Source organism: Corvus brachyrhynchos, unplaced genomic scaffold, assembly GCF_000691975.1.
Source record: "Corvus brachyrhynchos isolate BGI_N302 unplaced genomic scaffold, ASM69197v1 scaffold80, whole genome shotgun sequence".
NCBI lineage: Eukaryota > Metazoa > Chordata > Aves > Passeriformes > Corvidae > Corvus > Corvus brachyrhynchos.
Genome location: NW_008236769.1, coordinates 14878342 through 14905984, shown reverse-complemented (window position 1 = coordinate 14905984; position 27643 = coordinate 14878342). Strand labels below are relative to the sequence as shown.

Here is a 27643-nt window from a genome sequence, read left to right as displayed (position 1 = left end):
AGTGGACAAAATGCCATCAGCAAAAGACTAATTGTTTTAAAGTACCCTGATAGCTGGAAGCTGTGCTTTTCTAGGAAATGCAACCAGTTCTTTTAGTGGGAAGTGGTGAACTTGAGGACAAGGGGAATTGCTGAGGGACGCCTGAGCTGAGCTGGTATTAGTGTGATGCAGCACCATCATACCATCATCACAAGTAGGGCTGTTGCTTAGGCGAGTGGTGTTACGTATTTATCGAAACTGCGCATCTTCAGTCATCTTAGTTCAGTGTCTTGTTCAATTAAAAAACCCAAAAGACTTCCTGTAGCTGCAGCTCGGTGGCTGCCTTGCTGACACTTGTAGTTAGCACCGATAAAGCCCTGAGGAAGTGCTGACAGGTGTCCTTTCACTGTGTTTTAAGGATGTTTCAGGGATGACAGCTTCTGTTAGGGGACACATGGGCAGCTATGGAACAGGATATTGCGGCTTGTATGATACCAAAGCTCTCAGCACCAGTCCTCAGGTGATGCTCTGCCTTGAACAAAGCCAGGAAAGTTTCTCAGAGTCGCTTTGTTTATGACCAGCTTTCATCTCATGCTCACAGCCATAGTAAAATGCTCCAACTATTGGAAACGCTTTTTACCATCCCATTGTCTCTGTTTTTTAGTTCTCTTTATAGTAGAATAACAGAATGGTTTAGGTTGGGATAGACGTCTAAGATTACAGAGTCCAAGTGTTACCCCTACACTCCTAAGCCACCACTAAACCACATCCTTAAGTGGCACATCCACAAGGCTTTTACATCTGCCCAGGGATGGTGACTCCACCACTGCCCTGAGCAGCCTGTTCCAATGCCTGACCACCTTTTCAGTGAAGAAAGCTTTTCTTGTAGCCAGTCTAAACCTTTCCTGATGGAGCTTGAGGCCATTCCTTCTTGTCCTATTGTTTGCTTCTTGGGTAAAGAGATTGACTCTTCCCACCTGGTTAAAACCAGTCAGGTAGTTGTAGAGAGCAATAAGGTCTTCCCTGAGCCTCCTTTATTTCCAGGCTACATAACCCCAGCTCCCTCAGCCATTTCTTGCAGGTTTTGTCTGGACCCTACACCTCCTGGGTCGAGATAAGGGCAGGCAGAGAGCTTGTAATCTAATTGCATATGGCCCACTGCATGTTTTGTATTGGCTGTTTAGCAGTTCTGATGTTTACAGATACTAAAATGGATCACCTCTAGTACCTAGGCAAATACCAGTTTCAGATAATGTATAACTTGTAGTTGGAGTTCAGTTGCCCAATACACAAAAAAGTAATTTATTCTGCTTTAGAGCCTTTTTAAACTTCCAGCCTGTATCTTTATCTGTATAAAGAAGGGCCCATTTCAAGGGTTAAGCATTTTAGACAGTTTAGCAAATCATTCCTCTAGCAGCACGGCCACTGACATCTAATTTCCGAATTTCTTCTGGACTGTGTGCTCCATAAGGAGGTAACTGTTAATCTTTGTCAGACTCGCTGCATGTTTTGTGCACTCTTTCTTTGCACCCTTGAAAGAGGAGACTGTGATTTGCTGTGTTCTGTCCTCCTCCTGTATTGGGCTCTTTTCCTATAGGAGTTGCTCTGTAACTGTAATTTTTCATGTGGACTCTGTGTCCTTATCTGCAAAAGCATCCTGTCCATGCAGGGCCAGGGGAAGAAACACAGGGTCCAGCAGAGATCAGTTGGAATCCTGGTCTCCTGAAGTGCCACGAGCTTCTGCTATTGCCCATGCATGGATGCCAGGTGCCCACCAGAGCCACTCTGTGACTCCCCTCCTCATCTGGGCAGGGCGGAGAAAATATATTGAAAAGGCTCGTGGGTCAAGATGAGGACAGGGAGAGGCACCATCACAGGCAAAGCAAACTCAAATCAGGGAAACCAGTTTTATTACAAATCAAACCAGAGTAGGATAAGGAGAAATAAAACCAAATCTGAAGAACACCTTCCTCCCACCCCTCCCTTCCTCCTGAACTTCACCCTGATTTTCTCTCCCTCCACCCCCAGAGTGGCGTAGGGGGATGGGGAGCAGGGACTGCAGTAAGTTTATCACACATTGTCACTTCTTCCTCCTCAGGGGAGGACTCCTCTCACTCTTCCCCTGCTTCAGTGTGGGGTTCTTCCTCTACAAGTACAAATTTTGCCATGGTGGCTGATGAGCTTCTGTGTAGGGTCTGTTTCTGGAGAGGCAAGGCTTTGGATAATTTTTTTTTTCCACTAATCCACTCCCTTATGTGCTGTTAGTTTCAAGGAGCTCAGTGATGGGCTCAGTAGCAGCAGCACCAGTTTGTCTCAGAAAGCACTGCTCTTAAGTTTCAGAAGACTTGCAGTCTTATTAATAAAACTTACCATGTAAAAGAGGGGGATGGAATAATGTCAAAATAAAGTCTTTCTTAAAGCACCGTGCAGTTGGGGTTTTTTATTATTGTTAAGGAGAACAGTTTTTAAAAGTCTGTTACCATGGCAGCAGAGCAGGCTGGCATCTCTGTATCTCAAAACCCCAAGTCTTGTTTGACTATGATTAAAGTAATGGTGGTATTTCAGTTTGCTTGTCTTCGGAGGAAGGGTCTGTTTGATTGCACAGCAAACAGTATTGGGTTGGGTTCCTGATCTCTTTTGAAGCTGGGGTGGTCTAGTTAACACACTGCAGTTCCTCAGATTCCCTGTATGGCCCTTCAGGGGAGGGCAGAGTAGGTAGAAATAATTCTTTTAAGGGCAGACTCAAGCTGAACAAGGTACTGTGCCCCGATGTTGGAGAGTCTAAGTCTGAAGCTGCTGTGCTGCTGTCATCTGTTGGTTTTTGACACTGTGTAAAAGACAGTTTTGTTGGGACCCTGGCACTTACACCCGATCAGATTTTAAGATCTGAAGTGTAGAATCATGAGAGAGATATCAGCTCTAGTCTTTTATTAAAAGTTGTCAGGAGGATGTTGCAGGTGTTGCTTTGAAGAGAGAGAAGAAAGGAGTTTTGAAATGAGTTGTCTAGTACTCATCCAGGCACAGGGTTATAGCATCACTTCACACACTCATACAGGCCCACGAAAGTTGAATTTATTACTTTTTTCCATGTATACTTGAAAAATGAAATAGAAACTACCAGCTTGTGGAGTATGGGGGATGGTGGAAGGACAAGACTGTAACAGATACAAACTTGTGTCATAAGGTACTTAATGTAGGCAGGAGTCAGGGACCAGGTTTGGTCACTTGATAGATGCTGTGAACTGTTGCCGGGTGAGCCGTACAGCCTGATGGTAAAAATCAGCTTGAGCTTTGAGAAACATCTCTGCTCACTGTTGCTGTGCAGACCTGGTGTGCTCTTTCAGGCTGTCACACCCCAGCTGAGATAAAACCTATTTCCATGGCTTCTCTGATGTGCCGCCCTGGCACAGGCTGGCTCTCACCTCTGCAGAGGAGGAAGGCCACCTAATCCCACTTTTGTAAACAGCGCAATAAAATACTGACTTATCAATGTCCAGGTGCAGCCTTTCCCACGGTCCTGGTCTTGAAAATGGTTTGGGCATGTTCAGACAGGCACAGGAGGTGGTCAGGACAGGTATGCACTTTGTAAACAAGTGTAGTGCTGAGATCAGAAGTAATGGTTCTCACAGGAAGGAAAATTTTCTAGACAACAACCTGTCTGTTGGTATTTCCTGCCTCAGCTTCCTCATTGCCCTTGAACATGTCTCAGGTTGGTTTACTGATGTAAATCATGGACTCCCCTTTTGCAGTCAGTTTTCTTTTTCCTGGCTGGTTGAACAGCACTGTATGTTTTGAAGAATATTTTGCTCTTTTAGCAGTGCTTTAGGCAGTAGAATATCTCAACAGCCTTTGTTTTTCAAAAGATTGTACTCATGTCTGGGTCTTTGTTCTCTTAAGGAAGTGGGGATGTTGTAGGCCTTGCAGAAGTTCGAACACTCTGGTTGGCCCCTTCATCCCAGTGTGCTGCTGTTTGATTAGGGTTTGCCTGTTCGTAACAGTACACTGTCATCCTTGTAGTGCCCTGTGCTTCAGGATTTCTGCAGGTAGCTGGAGGCAAAACAGATGAATCAGCATCCTGAAATCTAAGGTGAAGAGGAGAAATAACCTCTTCTATTGGAAGGTAGTCATAAACCCGTGGATCTGTGCAGATAACCTTCCTGCATGCATAGCAAAAAAGAGTAGACAATAAATCAGTTCCAGACCAGCCCAAACTAGGGACATCTCAAAAATTGTGTGTGCATGTATCTATATATATATCTATATCACCTGAAAAATCTGTAAACATTTACAGTAGGGAGATACCTGTGTTACTGTCTGTGGGTTTGTGTTTTTAATTTGTTTGGGTTTTTTTTAATGTGGAGCATACCAGCTTGCTTTTCTCTTTCCCAGATTTCTTTGTGCAGACTCTTGTTTCTATCCTTCAGAATAAAGCTGCCATATGTGACTTTTAATATGTTGCCTAGATTAATTTTAAAGAGGCTTAAAAGACATAGTTCTCAGTGAGAAGTAGCTTTATAAGAGCGTGCTTGATGTTGGCTTTGATCCTGTTTGTTACAGTGATCCTATTGTAGGGATAATTATAGAGAGAAAAAAAACTGGTACCCTTATCATTTAAGATCATGTAGGTTGGTCTTAGTTAATTAGTAACTGGAATGAAGCTCTTGCATCTTATAGTAACAGTAAGGTTTGAAAACTACAAGCAGAAGTGTTAGAAAAACATAAAGACATAAAATCCTATTTTAAGAAAAATATTTCACTTGTGCTTGGTTATTTCCTTGGAGTTAGTAGATAGTCCAGCCCATCTGTAAACAATAATATTGACTGTTTTGGCACCAGACTTGGCTCAGATGTGTCTGCACGTGAGCAAGCTTGATTTTTGCTTTAGATGATAAAGAGTGTTAGGAACGGGGTAGATGTCACACTTGCTGTTAAACAGCTCCTGGAAGCTTTAGTACTTCAGCTTGTTTTGATCTCTGTTTACACAATTTTTCCCTTTCTTTTTCTCTTCTCTCCACCGCTATAAATCAGCGGCTTCCTGCGCCGATCAACCTGCCGTGGCATAGATTAATTTTAAAGAGGCTTAAAAGACATAGTTCTCAGTGAGAAGTAGCTTTATAAGAGCGTGCTTGATGTTGGCTTTGATCCTGTTTGTTACAGTGATCCTATTGTAGGGATAATTATAGAGAGAAAAAAAACTGGTACCCTTATCATTTAAGATCATGTAGGTTGGTCTTAGTTAATTAGTAACTGGAATGAAGCTCTTGCATCTTATAGTAACAGTAAGGTTTGAAAACTACAAGCAGAAGTGTTAGAAAAACATAAAGACATAAAATCCTATTTTAAGAAAAATATTTCACTTGTGCTTGGTTATTTCCTTGGAGTTAGTAGATAGTCCAGCCCATCTGTAAACAATAATATTGACTGTTTTGGCACCAGACTTGGCTCAGATGTGTCTGCACGTGAGCAAGCTTGATTTTTGCTTTAGATGATAAAGAGTGTTAGGAACGGGGTAGATGTCACACTTGCTGTTAAACAGCTCCTGGAAGCTTTAGTACTTCAGCTTGTTTTGATCTCTGTTTACACAATTTTTCCCTTTCTTTTTCTCTTCTCTCCACCGCTATAAATCAGCGGCTTCCTGCGCCGATCACCCTGCCGTGGCACCTGCCGTACGGTGCCCTCCTTTCCAGTAAAGAGTCTAGACAGCAAATTCCCTGGAAGCGTATGCCATTCCGGATCGTTATGCCTTTTTGCTTTTTTGTGGAGGCTTTTTAGAAACTGCATTACCTCACCCGTCGGCCTGGAGATTGTGCAGCCCGCGCCGCTGATAGGGCTGCAGCACCCCGCGCAGAGCCAATGGAGAACTTGGGCTGCAAACTCTTAATGAGCAAAAGAGCAGCGGCTCGTTTAGGGCTCCATAGTTAATGTGGGGGCTTTTTTTAAGTGTTACTCCTGAAAGACGAGCCACTTAACAATTATGTGCCATATTGCTGACCAGTGAAGCCGAACAAATAGCTATTTACGTTGACAGATCAGAGGAATGTGTAAGTGCATCGTGGTAACCTACATTTTCTGTGCCAAGAGATTTGCAGCTGACTGCCTGGGTGACTCACTCCTTGGATTAGGAGATGAGGTAATGCTTTTGAGATACAGGGTGATGTCATTCCTTTACCTGAGCTGCATGCCGATGCTAGTTGCTAGTACTTTCAAGGAAAGTCCCTTTTCTGCTTCTGATGTACTAGAGAATGAGCTGCATAATTCAGACAGTTGTTGTTATTAATGACCTTCCTAAGCCTCTGGGTGAGCTGCTCTTTTGAAAACAGATGTCGCCACAAGTGGCCACAAATGCCTTTTGTTACACATGTATGCGGGCCCCTGCAAGGGGCACATTTGCATACCCGCCCCATTCTTCAAATACAGCTATTTTGTTAAAAGAAGACCTTCTTGGTAATCAGGTGCTGTCTCTTGTCAGCACCGTGTCATGTAATTCACTTATAGATAGAGTCATCTTAAAATAAGGTGATTTTTTTTCCTGTTCTGTTTCTCTAGTGAAATACCTCATTTGTGATGGTTAGTAACCCAAATGTCTCACTTGCACTTAGGGTCAGTTTAACCTTATGCACTCCTACTCTGGCATTGTCCTTCACTGCAGCAGCCCTTCCTGCTGCCTGTGCTCCCTTTCCTGATGTGTTCATGGACAGCAGTTGTGTCTTTTCTCAGCTTTCCCCTCCCAGTGTCGCCCAGGACGTGCTGCTCCTGTAGATGCCCTCAAGGTTGGGAGCATGGACAGGTGATCAGCAGAGCTGACCAAGTGGCATCTGTCCTCTGCAGCTTATGGGGACTGAGGTTTTAACAGTCAAGCAGGCAGTGACCCACTGTCAGGGAATTTTCAAAGCCATGACCTGATTTGATCCATATATTGGGAGTATACAGGTCTGTGTTGCTGAGTCAGCTTCATGCATCTTGGAAATTTCGGTGTGGTTCCTAGAAATGGCCAATGTGTGTGTGTTGTTTTGCTGGTGGAAAATTTCCTACTCAGGCCTTGGAGCAAGAGCTTTGGGACAGGGCAGGCACTTAAGGTGATGTGTGTCATGCTGTTCCCAGAGCTTGCAGTTGCCCACAGAGAGTCTTCCTTGCTCAGCAGCAATTCCTGGGCAGTTTACACCACTGTCTCTTTTCTTCACAAACCGTGGGTGGTCTCCAACCCTTGTAGCAGAACATCTCATACTGGCATGGGCCTTCAGACTACTTGCATGTATATGGATCATGTGCAGATCCATTCAGAGGATTTGTTAATGCAAAGTAACAGCTGCACAGGTGAAAAGTTGTCATCAGAATTATTATGGGCTTCTGAAAGAATATATTACAGAAATATTCTGTGGTATTACTCCTCTGTGTTGAATGTTTTAACAAGGTACTTCCACCATGGTTACAGCTGCAACTTCGGCACTGGCATTTTGGTTTTAAAAAGTTCTTTTCCAAATCTTCCCAGCCTTTTGTTTCTCAAGACCACAAGGTTGCTCTTGAATATAAATGTTTATATAAACCTTATTTATTTGCTTTATTTGTCCACCGATCAGGTGATCTCTACAAATGACACTCCACACTGGAATATTTTCTTTTTTGTTGGTTTATTTCTCTGTGTGTGTTTATTTTTCCTCCCCAATAGGAGGCCATAATGCAACATTTGTGTATCACATGCAGTGTCTTTTCCAGGATGTTTGGCCTTTATTGCCATAAGGTAAATATCTGAGAGGGAAAGAACACACCTAGTTTTGCTTTGTAAAGAGCTTCACAGCTAATCTCAGGGGTTTATTTTTATCATCTCTTCAATTACACATTGTGCTCCTGAGAGGAGTTTTTATTTTAATTGTCTGTCATCATGAGGCTTTTCAAAGCTGGAAAGCATTGGTATTGGATCCTTTAGGGATCTTAAATACCAGCACTGTTGGGTAACTCACTTGAATTTTCTGTTTGAATGAGGTCTGTCGAACAGTGTAAGAGGAGATATTAGTCATGACATGCACACATCTACAACATCTGTCTCTCCCTCCCTGTTTAGGTGAATCCCAACTTTGCTTAATGCTGTTTGCTTGACTGTGACCCAGTTAGAGGAATAAAAAGTCCCATGATGTATGGAATTTGAATCATGCAGAAGATGTGGTTTCAGATCCTCACAGTGGCTCCAGAAATAAAAACAACCAGAAACCTTCTGCATGTTTTGTATTACTTTGTAATACACATCTGTGCCTTGCCTTGGAGTCTGAGCAGGAATATTTTTTTCAAAGTGACTAATACACATGTACCAGAAGCAGTCTTTAATTCCTAATGTGTCAAGTATCCAAATTTAATGTAATTATGTTGTAGGATACTGCCCAAATGGATAGGGGTTCTGAAAACGCGCTAAAATCTCCCATGTTAATCCATATCCTCAGAAGCTAAGATTATGTGGATTACAGTTTCTCACTGTTCTTGATGGGCACAGCCACTGTGGCTCCACAGCATTAGTTATGGTCCATCATGCTGATAATGAGTTTCTTAATAAGTCCCTTAGTACTCGTTGACAATGACTCATACTTCCGAACTAGGATCTCCGTGAAAATCTCAGTGTAATGGATGAAATACTGTATCCAGTGAAGATTTTTTTTTTTTACTTGTGTGTTTAGGGAAAAGCCAGGCAATTTTTAAAGGAACAGTGTGCTTAAAGATAAGAAATTCTGAGGAGAAGTCAGATTTAACTGTCTGGAGAGGCAAAGGTGAAATGTGAGCTTTGATCTCAGTGATAATTGCTCCCTCTGCTTTACAGAAAGTTGGATGTTGGATATTCTGGAATAGTCATTAATTGTGAAAACAGCCTCAGTTGTTCTTTTAAAATTCCACTATCTTGAAACTATCACAAGTAATCTGCAAAACTTTACTTTGCACTTTAACCAGTGCCTGTCTCTTTGAGAATGCTTCAACCCACATCATATTTTCTGCAGTTTTGGATGAAACCTGTCAACTCATCGAGCTTTCAAATGTTTTGAAGAAGTGTCACACACTGAACTGTTTTTTAACTAAGAATAGTGAAATATGGATTTGATTTGAATGCCTGAAGTTTTCTGTCTTCAGTATAACTTTGAAAAATAGGACTCTGAAATACAGAACCATTAGGACACTGGAGGATAATGCACTGGACTTGCTTATACAGCATTTCTGTTTCCATTTGTGGTCTGTGTGTTTTGATAAAATTATGGTTAAATCATAGCTAACCTTCAATTATTTTAGGTGTTTGGAAATAAGATGATTATCCCTTCCTTGGATGGGGACCTCTTCCAGTGGGATCGGGATCGAGAGAGCATGGAAGCCGTTCCTTTCACGGTTGAATCTCTTCTTGAGTCATCCTACAAATTCGGCGAGGACGTTGTCTTAGTTGGGGGAAAGTCTTTGACCACTTATGGGCTGAGCTCCTATTCAGGGAAGGTAAGAACCTGAAAAGGTGCTTTGTGTCTGTGTGTTTCGAGCAAACATGTAGCTCCTGAGGTTTAAACTGTGCTGCAGCCTCAAATGTACAGCTGCAGGGCACCAAGGGGCAGAACCTGAGCTTCTTGGGCTGCAGATGCAGTGGGCTGGAGTGGGTGGCATGGATGAGCCCCTCACTGCAATCTCCTCCTGCCTAGGAGCTCCTGCTCTATCCCTTATGCTGGCTTTAACCCTTGTCTCACCATTTGCTTGCCCAGAAGAGCACTGTTCACTTTTTACTGGATTAGTTTTGTGCTGGGTTAGCTGTAGCAAGGGGTTGGGGAGTGCCAGAGCCAGCACAAGGAACCGGCAGGGGGTTTGTCACCAGAGCTGAGTGAGAGGATAAGAAGGATGACCCCTTTCTGTAGGAGAGGAGTTCAGCTTTATCATCTGGCTCTGCTTGAAGTAGACTTTGCAGTTCAGCTCACTGTGTATCAATTAATGCTTTAGGTGACACTTTTTTTACAACTAATTTCAGATTTTTCAGAACTAATGAGAAAAGAAAAAATTCAACGTATGCAAAAGTTAAGGACTTTCAGTTGTTGTCAGTGTGTTACTATCAGAAGAAGTTCTTATATTTTAAAGTCATTTGTAAAAGTTCAGTTAAATGTCAGATAACATTGAAGTGTTTGTAGATACTTTGTGTAGTGATGAACAGACATTTACTGGTTCAGAAACGTTGTTGCATTTTAAAACAAGTTAAGAAATAGATTCTGTTAAAAACCTTTAAAGTTCCCAATGTTTGTTTTCAACAAAATCAGGGCGGGGTGTTTTTTCATTTTCGCCATACATTTTAATGCAGAACACTTCTATGGTCTGGTGTAGTCATCACTAATGATAAAGAGCAAACCAGAGTTCATTAATTCCTTTTGATTTCCTGACTGGTAGCAGAGGGCTCTGTGCACCAATAGGCTCCTCCTCCTGCAGTGCTCAGAAGAGGAAATTTTCATTTCTGTTTTGATTCCTGGCTTATACTCACAGTAGCAAAGCTGCTTCTTAGAGGAAATAGTGCCTGACTCTTCCTTCTTAAAAGTTTGGGCAGTTTCATCTCTCTGTCATTGCCCATATAATGCAAATTCTGTTTGAGATTGGGACTGTTGGCAAGTCTGTGTGACTGTGAGAGTTCATTAAGGTTTTCTTTTCCTTTTAATAGCTGACAAGGCAAAGGGGAAAGGCTTTGTGATATTTTATATAAATCAATAGTACTTCATTTGAAGCTGATAGTTATGCTGAGGCAAATATGACATGAAAGCAGAATTATGCTGTGGGTCTTGTAGGAATGTTCTTTTGATGTCCATAGAAATAGTGGGAAAAGAGAGAGCTCAGATTTCTTTCTGTTAGAAGTACATGCAAAATATAGTCAAATGGTAGTTAAAATACCACAGCGTGTAAACTTTCTAGAATCCTTTGAAAGTTTTAGTTCTGAAAAGCCGTTATCTCTTAAACCAGGCTTTTCAACATCCCTCCAGTCAAACATCTAAAGTCACTTAGTTCCGAATTGCCTTCGAGCCAAGAGCAGGCTGTGAGGATTGTTAGCTTTGAATATTGCTGTTGATTACATTTGTTTTGAAGTTGCACATGTGAGTGTCTGTCTTGTCCGGCAGGTGAAGTACATCTGCTCAGCCGTGGGCTGCCGCCGCTGGGACGACGAGGAGACGGAGCAGGAGGAGACGCTCCTGCTGCATCGAACACAGAAAACCGTCCGAGCTGTGGGGCCACGCAGTGGCAATGAGAAGTGAGTCTGAGAACTGTTCAGGAATGGTCCCACAGAGATGGTGAGACAGAAAAGACAAAAATCAAATGACAGCCGCTTCCCTTGTCCTTGCTCACCTCAGAAGAGTTTGTCACTGCTCTAGTGCACAAGGCAAATGGCACTATAATGTTTGTTCTAGCTGTTGCTTTTGTACAAGAGGAGATAGTTCAAAAGTCTTCTTAAAACCTACTCACTTTTAAGTTCTTTACCTACTAATGGTAACTGTCACTGGGAGAGAGGGGGTTTATACTTGATGTCTTAAGCTTTCATTTTAAGTTGATCTTTTAAATCATTCCTAAATTTATGTTGTTCATTCCGTAATGTAGATGGTCTGTTCTTTCCAAGCTGTAGAAACTGATTCAATCTGTGATTTTCCTAATGCTGTCACGTTGAAGTTTTAATACATCAAGATTTTTGTAAAATTACAGACATGTATTCTACTGGAAAAAAAGCCCCAAACACACTTCATAAAATACAGACTTAAAAAGCTAGGTTCTATACATAGATACAATAACTGCCCAGCAACTTAATGGAGAACGAGTTATTCCCTGTTCCCCTGCTCCCTCTTCTGTTTGCAGCAGGATGTGACAGGTTGTGAATTTGTAGCCTATCAGAGAGAATCTAATGAGAACTCAGTAGATTAACAGATCAGATGTCTGAGAGGATAAATGTTGGATTCTGTGTTTCTTGGAGACAGATATTAGCCAGGAGAGGTATGTCAAAACCATAGTATTTAGTCTTGTGTACCAGAATCCTCCTGTCTTTGTGGTGAGAAACAGAGATGCTATCCTGGTGACATGGATTGGATAGGATACATCTGGGCTTTTAATCCAGAGAAAGAAACATTTTTAATAAATAGACTGAGTATATAAAATATGCCAAACTTTTACCATAAGGGTGTAAATTCTTTAAGGAGCCAGGTTGGGCTCCTGGTGGTTGCCAGACTGATAAGAAACTTTGGGTACCCAAATATATTGTTGAAGAAATATTTACCCTTTCATGCTGTCCAATACACAAACTTGCCATGCTTTTCCTGTCTGTATCTTTGGTGGTTTACAAGAATTGAAGAGTTTTTTGCTGTGCAAGATAGCTGTGCTGCTTACACATTTCATTATACACTTGTCTTTTATTGGTGTTAACCTATGGGACATGAGCAGTCCTGGTTTCATGAAGTACCTGTCAAGGGATCTGTGTTACGTTATATGAAGGATTAAACAAAAGAAGCATTTTCCCTTTCTCAGTTTGAAAAATCTCATGTTTCCAATTAAATCCACTTTATTAGTGAAGAGAAATATATCTTAGAATGCTGCTTCCTAAAAGCTTTGTACTTACTGCTTTCATGAGCTACAGAATGTTTTCCTATTAAGCAGACTCAACTGTAGTACTTGATGATTTTAATTTCCCTCTTCATACACTAAACCTTTAGTGCCATTGGCCCTACTTCACCAGCTTTTTTCTCAGTTCACCCGTCATGTTGGGCAAGATTTCTCAGCTTGTTTGGTTTGTGTTCTGGATTAGCACTCCCCTCCTGGTACAGTTTTGTTCATTTGACAGTCTGAGAGTTTACTGTGAAAATATGAGCCAAATACAGGTAATTCACTTTAGAAATCTTCTGCACAGAGCACTTGGGACTACCTTGGAATATAAAAGTTGTTTCTGCAAAGGTTTTTTCTTTTTCTTTGAGGTGGAATTTCAGTGTTGGTCACTTTGAGCTGCGCTATGTCCCAGATATTGAAACTAGAGCCGGATACATTGAGAGCAATTTTAAATCAACTGTGAACAAAGAAGAAACAAAAATTATTTCAGATGTGGAGGAGCAGGAAGCTATGATGAAAGACACAGTGATAAAGGTCTCGGTGGCTGATTGGAAGGTGATGGCTTTTAACAGACGAGGAGGACATCTGGAATGGGAATACCAGGTAAGGAAAAAGACAGAATATTAAATACCACAAAAGCAGAAGTTTTGAAGATGTCTTTCATCTTTGGTTTCAGGCACTGTCTTTGTAAAGGAGCACACATCTGCTTGTAATTTTTAAACTAAAGTTCTGACTTTGAGCTGCTGCATCTGTTACAAAAATTTAAACAAGGAATTTAAGCACATTGTTTTCCATTTTTCTTATTTAATAGCTCGTTAATAAAACATTAATTTTCCAATTGTCTCTCTCCCCTTCAGTTTTGCACTCCAATTGCTTCTGCATGGCTACTTAAGGATGGCAAAGTAATTCCAATCAGTCTGTTTGATGACACGAGTTACACAGCAAATAATGAGGTGCTGGAAGATGAAGAAGATCTTGTGGAAGCTGCCAGAGGGGCCACAGAATCCAGTGTCTATTTGGGTGAGACACCAACTGCAGCATTTTCTGCAGTACACATTATTAATTCCTCTGTTGAGGTTGTACTAAAGCAGATCGTTTTGTACTGGTAGATTTCAAACCCATAAATCTTTTCCATTTTGGTTCTGAAATGTCCACTGCTTTATAGTTTCAGTACAGTGGGGATGACTGAAAGTCTTGAAACTGGAAAGGACAGGTTTACAGCTAACAAGGCAGTTTAATTGCCCATTAATTTGTACACTGATTGCAGTAACTTACTGTGAAGAAAATTCAGATAAGATTTTTCATGGCTTAGTTTTCATCCAGCTGTCAGAATTCATTGGATATGGTTTGTGACAATTTGAAATAGAGTGGCTCAAGGTCCTTCTCCTCAGCTGTCTGTCTCTGGGAGGCAAATGTGCTTTGGTTTTCTAAGACTAGGTTTGCCTTAGCCTTCTTCTCTAAGTCCTTACATCTTGTAACTTTCCAGTTAGTGGTTAGAGTAACAGATAGAGAATAACATCAGGAAGAAGCCAGGTTGTTCCAGCCTTCCTGGTAATGGCTGTTTTGTGCAGCATTAACCAGAGTAGGAAGCTTGGAAGAGGTCTTACCTATGCAAATCCCAAACTGCTTTGTAGCTCTTAAAAATTTCTGGCATTTTCCTGTAGCACCAGCACTCCAGCAGTAAAAATGAGATGTCCTGAACACTTGCTTTCCTAGAACAGAGGGAAGATATTACTTGAATTCATCCAGCTTAGCAATCAGAGTCAGTATCTCAAGTTCTCAGAATATGAAGGAATATTTTCAGAAATGCTTTTAACCATGTATTTTGACTAAGCAGTTTTTTTCCAGGGGTGAAGAGAACCAAATCTAAAGACTAATATGCTTCCTTGTTTATTACTTAGGTATGTTCAGGGGCCAGCTGTATCTTCAATCATCAGTCAGAATTTCTGAGAAATTCCCAACCAACCCAAAGGCTCTGGAATCCAGGAACGATAATGCAATTATTCCTCTTCCCAAAATCAAATGGAAACCTTTAATCCGTAAGTAACAATTCAGAGTTTCATTGATTATCTTAGCTCAGAAAAGACAGGACATCTTTCTGATTTCCAGTATGTTTCAAACTAGTCTAATGCCTCCAGCTGTAAACTACTTCAGGAGCTCTCTCTGTGCTTTATTAAGTGTTTATTTTTTTCTAATTAAATGCTTAATGTCTGTTTTCTTTTCTGATGGATTTGACAGGGTCTTTTTTCATAATGAAATGTTGGATCTTCTCAATCAAATTTTTCAACAAAAGGAGGAAGTTTTTTGCAGTGATGTGAATATTAGTGAATTGACTTGTCAAGGGGGGGAATTGTTAAGTAACTGTTACCTTAAAGTACCTTTCTTAATGTTTCCTTCTATGAAGTTTGCTTCTCATGGTCTGATCCAAGATGCATTTTGTAAGATGATGCAATTGGAGTTCTCTTTAAATTAATATGAGAACAGAATTTTACAGACAATTGAGCTTGGAAAATTGTGTCTTTTCTATGCTTAGATTCCCCTTCCAGGACTCCAGTGTTGGTGGGCTCTGATGAGTTTGACAAGTGTCTCAGCAATGACAAGTATTCTCATGAGGAATACAGCAATGGAGCACTGTCAGTGCTGCAGTACCCATATGGTAGGTGAAGTTCCAAACTTTGAAGTGTTTCAAATAGCCAGGTTTACCCATTTATTACCTGTGAAATTCAGTAAATGACCATTTGTTTGACCTTAAATATGTGGAGTTTTCTAACATTTAATGAAATAGGAAATTATTGCCCAAACTAGAATTTCCAGATTGCAATGTAGGTACAATTATTGCCACATAATGCACAACAAAGTGCCAGGAACTGCTACTGCAGAGCTGTTGTGTGTGCTGCCATTGCCACTGAGAGTTGTTTGGAGTGGAATTGGGAATTACTTTTTTCAGAATTTACTAACAGTGCTGGAGACTCAGGATGGTTATCAAAAGTTTTCCATATGGAATCTATTCTCGTTTAAAGCTAGGGAGACCTAGTTGCTGTTTTCAGCCTTGATTAACTGAATTTGCTTGTGTGCCATTTAAAGTCATGGGGTGTGGAAATAAAAACAGCCCATGTCTGTTGAGGAGACCTATTAATGAGAAGCCAGAATTGTTTTGTAGATACCTACAAACAAATCTGTGTTCTCTTTGTGTGTTTTATACACAGATAATGGTTATTACTTACCCTACTACAAGAGGGAGAGAAATAAACGTAGCAACCAGATCACGGTTCGATTTTTTGATGACACAAATTACAAGAACATTCGCAAAAAGGATCCTGTTCTTCTGCTTCACTGGTGGAAAGAAATTGTTGGCACCATTGTATTTTGTATCGTGGCCACAACTTTTATCGTACGCAAGCTCTTCCATCCCCACCCTTACAGCAGAGTAAGTATTTTTTTCTGAATACCAAATACAGAATATATTATTTTAGCTGTTTCTTTCAGTCTGGAGTCTGCAATGAGTAATATTAATAAGTTAATAACTAATGAGATCACAAAATCAAAAGCCTAAATTTATTGTTTAATCTGTGTGTGAAGGCTGCCAGCTGCCGCATACAATTTGCTTAACTGCTTCAGCAAGCAGATTAGACTGCTTCTGACGTGTCTGGAGATATTTATTTAATGCCAGATCTAGGGTACAAACCAGTCTCAGACACTCAAGGAGCTGATTTTGTTTATTTGTTTGTTTTGTTCTTGTTTTGGAAACCCTTGTTAGCTGCGGAAGGAGTCTGAAACACAGTGTCAGACTGATTGTAAGTATGAGCCCACTGGTGGAGACATTAAAGACAACAGCTGGAGTGATGCCAAGAACTCTGGATATGTGTCAAGGTGAGGTCTGTTCAACACAACATAAACAGGGTGTTTAATCAGTGTGGCTACTAATAGTATCTGGAGATAGAAGGAGTAGGTGTTCACCTGTTCTTACCTAGGAACTCCCAGTCCTCTGACTTTGCAGGATAATCAGTAACTGGCACAAAGGACTCTGTGACCCCATTACTCACGGGTTATTGCAGTTATGATTAGTCTCAGAAATTCCAGAGAGTCAACAGACTATATGTGTTCAAAAATATTGTTCTCATACTTCTTGCTGATATGCAAAATGGGAGATTGATCCTTGTAGGTCTTAATCAGTGTTTACTCCATCTGTTCCTGTGTTTATGGTGTAAGGCAGAAAAAGGCGGTTGCAGATGGAAACAGATGACATTTTATATACTCTGCAGAATAAGCAATCTATACTTGAAATAAAACCTTTATTAGTTTTACAGAGGAGTTGGTTAAGACAGAAGGCTTAATAGGGGTGTGTCATTATGCTCCAGAGTAAATGTGACCATTTCCTGTACATTTGTAACTCAATGAAAGTAAAAACTGGAGTGTTTAAAATGAGGAGGAGTAAGAAAAGCAATGATATTTAGGAACAGTGATGTTTTGGATGGGATGTTTAGAAGGACTGGTTGCAGAAACAGTTACTTGGGGTAGGGTTAAAGGCAAATCATGATTTCAAAAGTACTCAGCTATAGAAATGTGGGCTATATCCTCCTGATCCAGTAGGCAAGCAACCTGGTATTCTGAAAAACCTCTTCAGTTGTTCAGTGCATGCAGAATGAATCCTGCTGGCCTGTGATAGACTCTGCATAAATACGTAATCAGCAACTGGCCATTTCATAGATAGGGAACCATCTGACTGCCGCAGTGGGTGAGAGGGAAAAATAAGAAAATCTTCAAGTCCTTCAACATGTTTTGCCTGCACAGAACTACTTCAGTCATGGTCATAAATGGCTTTATTTTTCTATCTATACTAATTCATTTTCCCCCTCCATCCTCCGTCCCTTCTTCTATCCCTCCCTTACATCCCTCTGTTCCCAGATATCTGACAGATTTTGAACCAATTCAGTGTCTGGGTCGAGGAGGTTTTGGAGTGGTTTTTGAAGCCAGAAATAAAGTAGATGACTGCAACTATGCCATCAAAAGGATCCGACTGCCCAACAGGTGATGAATGGGTTTGCTGGGACACAGAAGTAATGAATGAATGATGGGATCCCATCCTACACGGAACCATCTGCTCCTGAACTGATTTCCCAGATATTTCATTAGGATGAATGACATACTTTTTAATTGGGGGGCTGTCTGAGTTTTGGCACAGAGAATTTGGCATATGCAATTCCAGCAGAGGTGACCTGCTTGGCTAAAACACTTGCATAGCAGATCTTGTGAGGATGCTGCTCCGTGGGGATTCCCTTGATTTCCTTGATGAATAGAGCCTTTGCTAGCAGGACCAGTTATTGTAGTGCTGTTAATGTGCTTCTCTCCTTCCTTTCCTTGCCTTTCCTACTCCACCTCCTCTTTCTTTTCTCTCTGCTTCACCTACTTTCTTGACTCCATTTGCCCCTTTGTTTAATTTTCTGGTCCCACAACCCCTACCTTTTCTCTCAGTCATAGGTGGTCAAGCCATGCTGCTGAATTGCCCTACCCAGAGCTTGCAGCACTTCCTTTTAGTGGGAGATGGGAGACACTGCTTCTGGAAATCTCAAGTTAGAACAGCAAGAGGGAGGGGGTAAAGCTATGAAATCTAGAATTACTGTTTTTTTGAATGTGTTAAATAAGCATGACTATTTAAGATTAAAGGTTTTGTTCAGAAATTTAAGGTAGCCTAAATTCTATTTCCAAGCATATTCAAAGCCATAAATAAAACCTTCAGACTTTATTTGATCCAGTTACAGTCTTATAAAGAGAGATAAATTCCTTCAGTAAGACAGGAGGCTGCCTGCTTTCCTGTCCACAGAACAGAACTAGTCCTTATGCAATCTCCTTACCTATTGGCAATTAAAAAACAAGTACTCTGGTGTTGCTGTCTTTTGTGTCAGTGTCTTCTACATCCCTGTAGAATACTGCTGTTTAGTAATCTTTTTTTCTATCCTTGAGAACAGTTGAGAGGAAGATGAACTTTTTCTTCTTGTTTTTGCTGCCTATAATTATGTGAAAAAGGGAAGACTAAATATTGACCCATTATGAGCACATACTGCTCCTCCACACTTCTGAGATAAAGGAGTTACTCTGGGGAATTTAAGACATATTTTTGGTTTTACGTGAAAAGCAATGCTGCTGGCCTGGTGTATACTGGGCCAGCTTTGATTAAATTCCTTTGCAGAAATTTTTGTGTTGTGCTGTTGCTTTTTGTGACTGTGTTTCTTGTTCTCCTCACCCCAAACCATAGAGAGCTGGCTCGTGAAAAGGTGATGAGGGAAGTCAAGGCTTTGGCTAAGCTTGAGCATCCAGGAATTGTTCGGTATTTCAACGCATGGCTGGAAGCTCCCCCTGAGAGATGGCAGGAGAAGATGGATGAGCAGTGGTTAAAAGATGAAAGGTAACTCGTGGGGGTCTTTTTAACAATTGAATTTGAGATTGTGTGTCAAGAGAGCTGGAACACTGGTAGAGGATCCAGGAAGATGGAGAGACTATGTAGGAAAGAGACGGTTGTTAACTTGGCCTGTCAAATTTTCAATTGAACAAAGTACAAATAAATCACCCTTCTGCACAGTGTCTCTCAGTTTATGTGGGCTCTCTTGTTTTAAGGTCCTTCTTTCAGCTTAGGAGACATCACGTGGTTCTTAGTTGAACTTGTGTAACTGAATCTTTCGGTGGTTAGAAAGTTGGAGCATTGCTGCTGTGATTCAGTTTCAAACTTCGGCATCTCTGCCTTCTTTGTTCCTTTCTACTGCTTTCTTCCTCTTCATTGTCTTGTGTTAGATGGACCTGATACAGTACTCCAAGGCTTCAATGAATTTATTTCAGCAGAAATGCATGAGGGATAGTCAGTGATGATTTGTGAAGCTTGGTAGAAGTAGGTTAAAAATGGAAAATTAGATGAAGTAGTTAGAGAATGTGAAGAGAGAGGAAAAAGTGGGTGTATGTTGGCATTTATAGAATAAGGCCTAATACAAGGCTGTTGGGTGGTTTCATAATAACCTCTTAACATGCCTCGCAGTTTTTAGAATACAGCAACCTTTATATTTCAGGCATCAAATTAACATTTCACAGCTGTAATTCTTCCAAGGCACTTTAAATAGTCCTTGCAATGCGTGTTCCAAAGGGCTGGATTTTTTCAAACTGAAGATGAGCCTGATTGCACATTGGGAATCCAGGCAGTAGAGCTTGTTAAATATTCCTTTATCAACGCTTTTGTCTCAATGAGAAAACATCCTTGCTAAGACACAGATGCTAAATGCTGGTTATTAGTGATTCCCACACTTGGGCAGTCATTCCCTGTTGTGGTATGACACAGGTCTCAGGGGTAGCAGTTATTAAAATCTGGGTGCATTTCTAGTGAAATGATTGGAATTTACTACAATTTCTCTAGTTCTGATCTCTCAACTTTGTCTTCCAGCACTGATTGGCCACTCAGTTCTCCCAGCCCGATGGATGTCCCATCATTTAAGATCAGAACAGAGCCATTTTCAACAGAGGAACACATTGAAGTTACTGCAGCTTCATCAGAGAGGGTGAGGTCTGTGGGGATACCCTGTGGTCAATCAGATTCATCTGGAAGTCAGTTTTCTCCTCTGGAATTTTCTGACACAGACAACAGGGATTTGCAGCATTCAGAAGATCCACTGTTAAACCTTCAGGACAGTGTCCTTACAAGCTGTGATGTAGAAGACAGTACTATCAACAGTAATGAGCTGGGACACTCCTTGGAAATTTGTTCTTCAGCTGTTCCTGTTGTACATCTGAAGGAAGGGACCTCCTCCTCTATTGTGTTTGAGGATTCTGGCTGTGGAAATGCTTCTAGTAAGGAAGATAAAGTTGATGCTTCACATAATGAGAGTCCTTCTGAGGATAAAGGGAAGAGTACAAAGGAATCTGATAACAAGAAATCTGCTTCAGGAAGTCCCCTCTCGGTTTCTCCTCCAAGGCCAACAAGTTTAAGCCTGGACCTTTCTAAAAACACTGCAGAAAAAGTCAAACCCACCTCTCCAAAGGTGTATCTGTACATCCAGATGCAGCTCTGCCGGAAAGAGAACCTGAAAGACTGGATGAGCAGAAGATGTGCCATAGAGGAGAGGGAAAGGACAGAGTGCCTGCAGATCTTTCTGCAGATTGCTGAAGCTGTTGAGTTTCTGCATAGCAAAGGATTAATGCACAGGGATCTCAAGGTTTGTATCCATAGGTTGCTGTGTGTGGGAGGAATGTGGCACTGGAGACAAAGCCTGCTAAAATAGCTGACTCCTCTCAGTAACCTAAGCACGAGTGTTAGAAAAGCTGAATTAATGTCTGTACAATAATCTGGAGGTGCAGTGCTCCAGGAAATAAACATTCATCACTTGTTATTGCAATTAAAGTCTTTCTTACAGCCAGACTTCTTGTACCTGGCACAGATCAGTGGCATTTGTTCTATGGTATTTTTAATTCATGTTCTTTGTACAGGGTTATTCAGTGCTGAGCTGTGTGACAAAGCTATTTTGGATCCTGTTCTACTATTTCAAGTGAAGCAGATAATTGGCAGTGTGGAGCTTGCACTTGGACTTGATCTTAAAAGTCTTTTCCAACCTAAATAATTCTGTGATTCTAATTCTGGTATTTTCATTCTTTCTAAAGCAATACAGCCTAAAAGGAGCAGTGTTACTCTTGGTCAGAGAAAGTAAAAATTAAGTGTTACTGCTCTGGGATTGAAATGTAAAGTGTCCTGCAGCTGAATTCTGAGTCAGTGCCAGCTATCACAGTGCAGCTTTCTGAAGGATTCACAGTACTTTTAATGTCTGATAGCATCCACACGGTGAGGACTGGGAAAGGTGGTTTGAACCTCTGGTATTTAGTGTAACTGAAGTCAGGAGTAACTTGCACCTTTTCTTTCATTCTGTTCGTGATCCTCCTATGATAGTGCCTAATTTTGCTGTGATTCAAAGCACTGGCTGGAAGTGTCAGTATGTGTTACCAAATACACAAATTTAATTGAAGAGCCCAACTGAAGTTAGTTTTATTAGGCCAAGCTCTGAGAAATGGATCCCTTTTGCCAAATGTGGAGAGGCAGTTCTGTTTCTGTTTGCTGACTTGAGGAGGCATTAATACCTACCTTCAGTGGTGTAATTACTGAAATGACTGTAATGGTAATTTGGTATACGCAGAAGGAAAAGCTAAAAAATGTCATCTCAGATGTGGCAGTAAAAGGTTCAAATTCAATAATCCTGAAAGGATATGTCAGAGTTAGAAAAACTCATGAACTCTTCCAAGTATTTTCTTTTCCCATCAGCCCTCGCAATTACCTTGAACCAGTTATCTGACAAATCTTTAGTGCTTGAGAAACTGACCATAAAAGTAATTAAATCCCTGTACTAATATGTTTCTAGGCATGTTAATTAATAACCTTTCTTAAGAATACTGTCAGCTGTAGCCCTCTGCAGTCTTCACTGAGCTTGCTGTTCAGTAAACCTTATGTAGATCTTCACTTAAAACTGTATTAGTCTTAATCAGCAGGTGTGGAGTGTTTTGTTGGAACATCTTAAAAGTTCAGTGCTGGCAGCAGTTTGAACAAGAGATTTAATTTTGTTTACTTGGTATAACCAGCTTGGAAACATTCTCCTTGGATGAACAACTTCTTCCTTCAGGAAACTTTCTATGCTTGTATAGATGTTATTCTTGGATCCCAAAGTTTATTTATTTGTCTGTTATGTGTTAATTTGGTCAAAACAACAGCCAGTGTATTTAATTATTTTCTATACTTTTCAGAAGCTCCTAGGAAGAGATCTCATCTATTGTTCTAATTTGTCCAAGAGATTGGTCATGCAGCCCTGAGCTGGTGCCAGCACTAACAAGTGAAAAACCTGCAAAGCTGCTTTGGCTTAGCTACAGGCAGAGCTCAGTGACAGCAGAGGCCAGTTCTTGCTCCCATTGGCACCAACAAAAGCTGGTAGATCTGTGTGAAAATAAATTTCTATGTGGGCATATTAAAAGATCCAAGAAGTAATCTGAATATTTAAATTAACAGTGCACATTAAAATGCATTAATTGGGCTCCTGCTAATCAGAGATACTGTAGTGACAAGATGGCAGGAATTTATGTGGGCAAGTGAAGAGGTCAGAGTTCAAATTCTTTTGAAGAAAATGAAGTGCAGAAACAAAAGTCTGTCTGTCAAGTGAATTTACTGTTATTCCCAGGATAAGCTGTCGGTCATGCTTGGCAGCTCAAGAGAAATTATCAGTTTCACAGAACTGCAAGAACAGTCTTGGATACATTTTACAGCATTAATTGAATTAAACAGAGCCTTTCATATGTGTGAGAAGCTTATTCATGTCTGTGCAAAAATGAGAATTCTTACTGTGACTGAAGAATATGGAGAGAAATCTCTTTGTGCAGGTGGCAAGATAACTAAACTAGAGGGTGGTTATATTTGATTGTACTCTTCTGATGATTTAAATCAAAACTGTGTGCATCTGCCTTAGGCTTCTTCCCTAATGTGATCTTGATGGTTTATTTTTGCTGGTATTTTGCAATAACAGAAAGTCCATTCCTCTTACTTGTAGAAACTATGTGCCAGCCTGTTCAGAGACAGTCTGTGTCTGGCCAGAGAAGAATTGAAATAAACTTTCTGTTACGAAGAGTTTTTCCCCAGGAAGCAAGACAAATCTTGACTTGTATGTTTGGTGGAGCAGGAGAATGGAGATCAAGGCAATGGGATACAAACTCCTAGTGGAGATGTTTGTTCCCTGAACATTAAAATTCTGACATCAAGTCTTTTGAACATGTGGGTGTGCACTGAGGGGGTGGGTACTCTGTAAATGCTTCAGCAAGAGCCTGGAGATGCTGTGGGTTTACAGGGCAGTGGCTTTTGTGCCCTGAATGCACTGTGACTCCAAAGGTTTGGACGTTCATTACAGGGAAATACAGTGGGAGCTAAGACCTGGCTCAGGAAGCAGTTTCAGAGGCAGGATGTGGGCACTGTGGAACTGTTTCTGTAGTGCTTATCTCAGAGCTGGACATTGCCTAAAAAAAAAAAAAAACAAGAAGCCTTTTCTCTGTCTGGTTTCTTGTGGGTGCAGTGGGTTTGTCTTTAACTGAGGAAGTCAGATGGACTTTGAAATAGGTCAGCTTTGTAGTCCTTTATCTTGTGGGAAAATATTGCCTTCTATCTGCCTGCCTACTCGTTGCAGGGTTTATGTCAGCAAAGCATAGACTATGTTCTCCCAGCCTCAAAGGTCCAGGAGCTCTGAGAGGAGCTTACCCAGCACCACCTTCCCCTTCACCACAGCTTGGCCCTGTACAGCATCCTGCTGCTTCCTTCCCCTTGCAGGATCAGGCTGTTCTTCCCCCAAAACTCTGTGTCTGTATTTGTAACCCAGCTGGAGTGGTTATATTTCAAATAAATAATCATCCTTTTGGTGGGTGCTCTTCTGTCAGCCAGGAAGCAAATTTCTTGAAGAACTAACTGGGATGTGCACCATGAGCAAAGGCACATCTCTGTTCCATCTCTTTTATCAATAGGCTAAGCAAGGATGGTGGTGTGTGACAAACAGGCTAAAGGAGAGTTATGCCACATCATCACTGTTGCTGCCTTTATGAATTGCAAAGTTCTTAAGCTTCTATCAAAAATAAACTTTTAATTCTGTTGTGCAAACAGCTGTTCCCACGTTAAACTGCGCAGTTACACCGAAAAGCAGACCTTGTTCCCATCGTATCTATAATTTAACACTAAGATGATGCCCTATGTGCTGGTTAATAATACAGCAAACTACTTTAGCACTTAGAGATTAAAATAAAAAAAGCCCAGGAGTTGGAACTGCAGCATGTGGTGTGAAAATGCCATGTGATGGGGAGCTGGATAACTTATCTGTGCTGTTCCCAGCAGTGTCAACTCTGTGTATGTTCCTCAGCAAACCTGTGTGCTGCTGGTAAACCTCTTCTGAATGACGAGAAATGAGCAGTCTGAGTTTCAGGAAGAGGCAGTGGTTAATGTAGAAGTAATTCCTTTTTTCTGAGTAGTTACAATTTCTAACTGTTATCCTTCAGCAGTGCAGTGAGTGTTTTTAACCCTGACAGCTTCTGAGTGTTGTAATGACTGAAACACAGACAACTTGTTTGTTACTTACTTTTTCTTTCTTTTCACCTCTTTGTTTTCTCAGCCTTCCAATATATTTTTCACAATGGATGACATAGTAAAGGTTGGGGATTTTGGACTGGTGACTGCTATGGACCAAGATGAGGAGGAGGAATCAGTACTGACCCCAATGCCGGCTTATGCCAGGCACACAGGACAAGTAGGGACCAAACTCTACATGAGCCCGGAACAGGTTTGTGCTGTCTTCTCCAAAGCTGTGTTTGGCAGTGCCTGGAAGAGCCCTGAATTCTTGGGAACTCTAAGATCAGGCACTCCTAGTAAACTGTTGCAATCAAGTTACTTAAATTCTTTCTCATCAAAATAGAGTTTTGAGCTAAATTGAATTCTAAAATGAGTATTTAAATATATATATTTGTTATAGCAAAAAAAAAGTGGCTGATTATTCAGACTGGATGCATTAATTTTTCTTGCTTTTAATGCAGTATAGGAGGGTAAAAGATTCCACTTAACTGAGGAAGGACACACTGTTGTGCATGAGATTTAAGTAAGGTGAAACATTCTGCTTTGCAGCGCAGAGGCGCTGAGGATCAGGACCTCGCTCCCTGGTGCTCACTGGAATTTGCCAAGGTGCCTGTGCTGTAGCTTTCAGCTCTGCACAGGGCTGGTCACTTCCACAGGTGGATTTGCAAGGGTTGTTTACTTTGTACGTCGTTGCATCCAGTGAGTAGCTTGATTGCCCTGACCCTGATTTTGCCTTCTCAGATCTGTGGCAACACCTATTCGCACAAGGTGGATATCTTTTCTTTGGGACTGATTCTCTTTGAGCTGCTGTACCCTTTCAGCACACAGATGGAGAGGGTCAAGGTATGTATGGTGTTGGGTTATCCTCAGTTTGAGTATTTGTTTAAAATAGCTATTTGCTTGGTGAACACTGGCAAGAGGTTCCTGTCCTGTTTCCTTTGGAGAAAAGCTTTGCAGCTTGGAGCACAACTTCTTTATCAGCCTTGTACAGACCCCCTGAATCACTGAAAATAAACTGCCGTCTTCCTAATGTGTGCAGTTGAATTGAGGCTTTAATTTCTTTACAAAGCTTCTCTGTTGCCAAGCCAAGTAAGAGAAACTATTGAACTCCGATATCCAAGAACTCAAGCAACAAATGCAGCTTGTGACTTTAAGCCTACCAGCTTGGTTTTCCTTCAAGAATTAGAACCATGCTGTGCATTTTTATTATTTCTTCCTTTGTTTGCATCTGCAGTACTTTTTCACCCAGAGCACTTGGTGAAAAATAGCCATTCCTTTTCCTATAGTGAGTCTTAGCTGGGAGTCTTGCTCGGCTTCAAGCACCATCTTCCTATAAACTGATGACCTTCATTGCACCAGATGTGAATTTGGGATGTTTGATGGTGCATTACAGCTCTTGCTGTTAAAATGTGTGAGATCCATCTTGCTCAGGAACAAGTTCGTGGAGAACAGGGGCTGTAGCCAGAAAGGTCTGTCCTCTGTGGCAAGCTGTGCAGGAAAGAGAGAGTCGTTAAAGCTTGTATTTATCATTTAAATGTGCTTGTGGTGGTTATATTCTCAGGTGAAGATGGAGTGGGTTTAGCAGAGACAAAGAAACAGCTTGAACAGGAGCCTGACCAAGTGCTTCACCTGCTGCATTCTGTTGATTAAAATACTGTAGCTTTTCATGGCACAAAATGGCAGTCAAGAGGAGGAACTAGTGTTTAATTTGAACCCCTTGCACTGAAACCAATTTCAGTTTTCCTGAATGAGATTTACGGAAACAAAATACCCAGGAAAGAGCCATCCTGGTTAATTTGAACCCCTTGCACTGAAACCAATTTCAATTTCCCTGAATGAGATTTACTGAAACAAAATACCCAGGAAAGAGCCATCCTGCATTCTCAGATCTCTCACAGCAGTGACTACAGGCTTTGCCCTTCCAGTTTCTCTCCTAAGAATAGAAGCAAAGCAAGTAATCAGAATGAAACCTAAATTCCATCTGATTTTAGTGTTGTACTTCAAAAGAGTGTTAAAAGAGTGCCCTGACTTTCCAGGATTTTCACTGGCATTTCACTCTTTTTTTCCTAAAAAGAAACCCCTGCCCTTTCATTGCCAAGTTCTGGAGTTTGGCTACTTCAGTAGTTATTTCTGAGTTGTTGCACTGAGGTTTTCATTGGCATTAGCCAAGCATTAGCACTGCTTGCTGAAGCAAAACATGCTCTGCCTGACCAAGTAACCCAGCAAATTCTAGGAATTTGTGACAACTGGCTGGAAAAATCCCCAGAGGTGGAGCATGAGAGCTGCTCCTGTCTCAAGCTGTGAGCAGTTAGTCAGTAGCAGTGCAATTTATTTCCAAATCAGATGCTGGAAAACAGATCACTAAATGCAGACTGAACTGGCAGAAAAGGAGGAAAGTTTTCTGAAGCATTTTAATGTCATCAAACTCAGTTCTCTTGAAGAGGAGTTGGACTGTTGTCCATCATTATTAACTGGTCACTTTATACTTTCAGGGGAATAGTAGTGAAATGAATTTTGATTTAACTTTAGAACTCTTGTATTTTGTGCTCAAACTTTTGTAAAAGAGGAGATCCTTCCAAAAAAAAGGAAGTGCTAAATACTGTGCTTCTGGCTGAACATGGGAAAAATACTGTCACTAGATGGAGCCAGTGGCCTTTGTATGGAAGAAACACAGAAATACCCAACACAACTGTTTTCCAAACTGCTGATAAATCTGCTCGTTCCTCCTTAAATGTTAAACAAAGACTGGTGCTTACGTTGTTAAGGCAGAGACAGTCATTTCATGGGTCTTAATACTGGTGTAGGCCATCGTGGGGGTTTATGGGTGGTGCACAGATTTGTTGGTTTTGTTGAGCTAAAGTGAGGAAGTACAAGTTTATCTATCTGGCTGATACAAAACTGCAGAGATCACAGTTCTTGTAGCACAATTCCTGTTGCAGGCTCTATTCCTAGGGAAGCAGCAACTTACCTGTTCAGCTGTTGTGATTT

General features: G+C 41.1%; 1 protein-coding gene and 1 long non-coding RNA gene across 2 annotated transcripts in view; one reads left to right on the top strand and one right to left on the bottom strand.

Annotated features, from left to right (window-relative positions):
- EIF2AK3 (eukaryotic translation initiation factor 2 alpha kinase 3) overlaps positions 1-27643 on the top strand; it is a 36102-nt gene that overhangs the window by 5988 nt on the left and 2471 nt on the right. The window contains exons 2-14 of the mRNA XM_017727799.1: positions 9244-9438; positions 11082-11212; positions 12915-13149; positions 13404-13566; positions 14448-14585; positions 15080-15202; positions 15753-15973; positions 16304-16416; positions 17452-17574; positions 18800-18949; positions 19970-20738; positions 24699-24866; positions 25397-25498. Of these exons, the coding sequence (XP_017583288.1) occupies positions 9259-9438; positions 11082-11212; positions 12915-13149; positions 13404-13566; positions 14448-14585; positions 15080-15202; positions 15753-15973; positions 16304-16416; positions 17452-17574; positions 18800-18949; positions 19970-20738; positions 24699-24866; positions 25397-25498 (2616 nt within the window). The 5' untranslated portion in view covers positions 9244-9258. The remainder of the gene's footprint in view (positions 1-9243; positions 9439-11081; positions 11213-12914; positions 13150-13403; positions 13567-14447; positions 14586-15079; positions 15203-15752; positions 15974-16303; positions 16417-17451; positions 17575-18799; positions 18950-19969; positions 20739-24698; positions 24867-25396; positions 25499-27643) is intronic.
- Positions 1049-26561, bottom strand: LOC108445091. The gene is made up of 3 exons (XR_001859841.1): positions 26552-26561; positions 23811-23816; positions 1049-1969 (listed from the first exon to the last, which is right to left on the bottom strand). It is a non-coding gene; the product is annotated as an uncharacterized LOC108445091 (long non-coding RNA).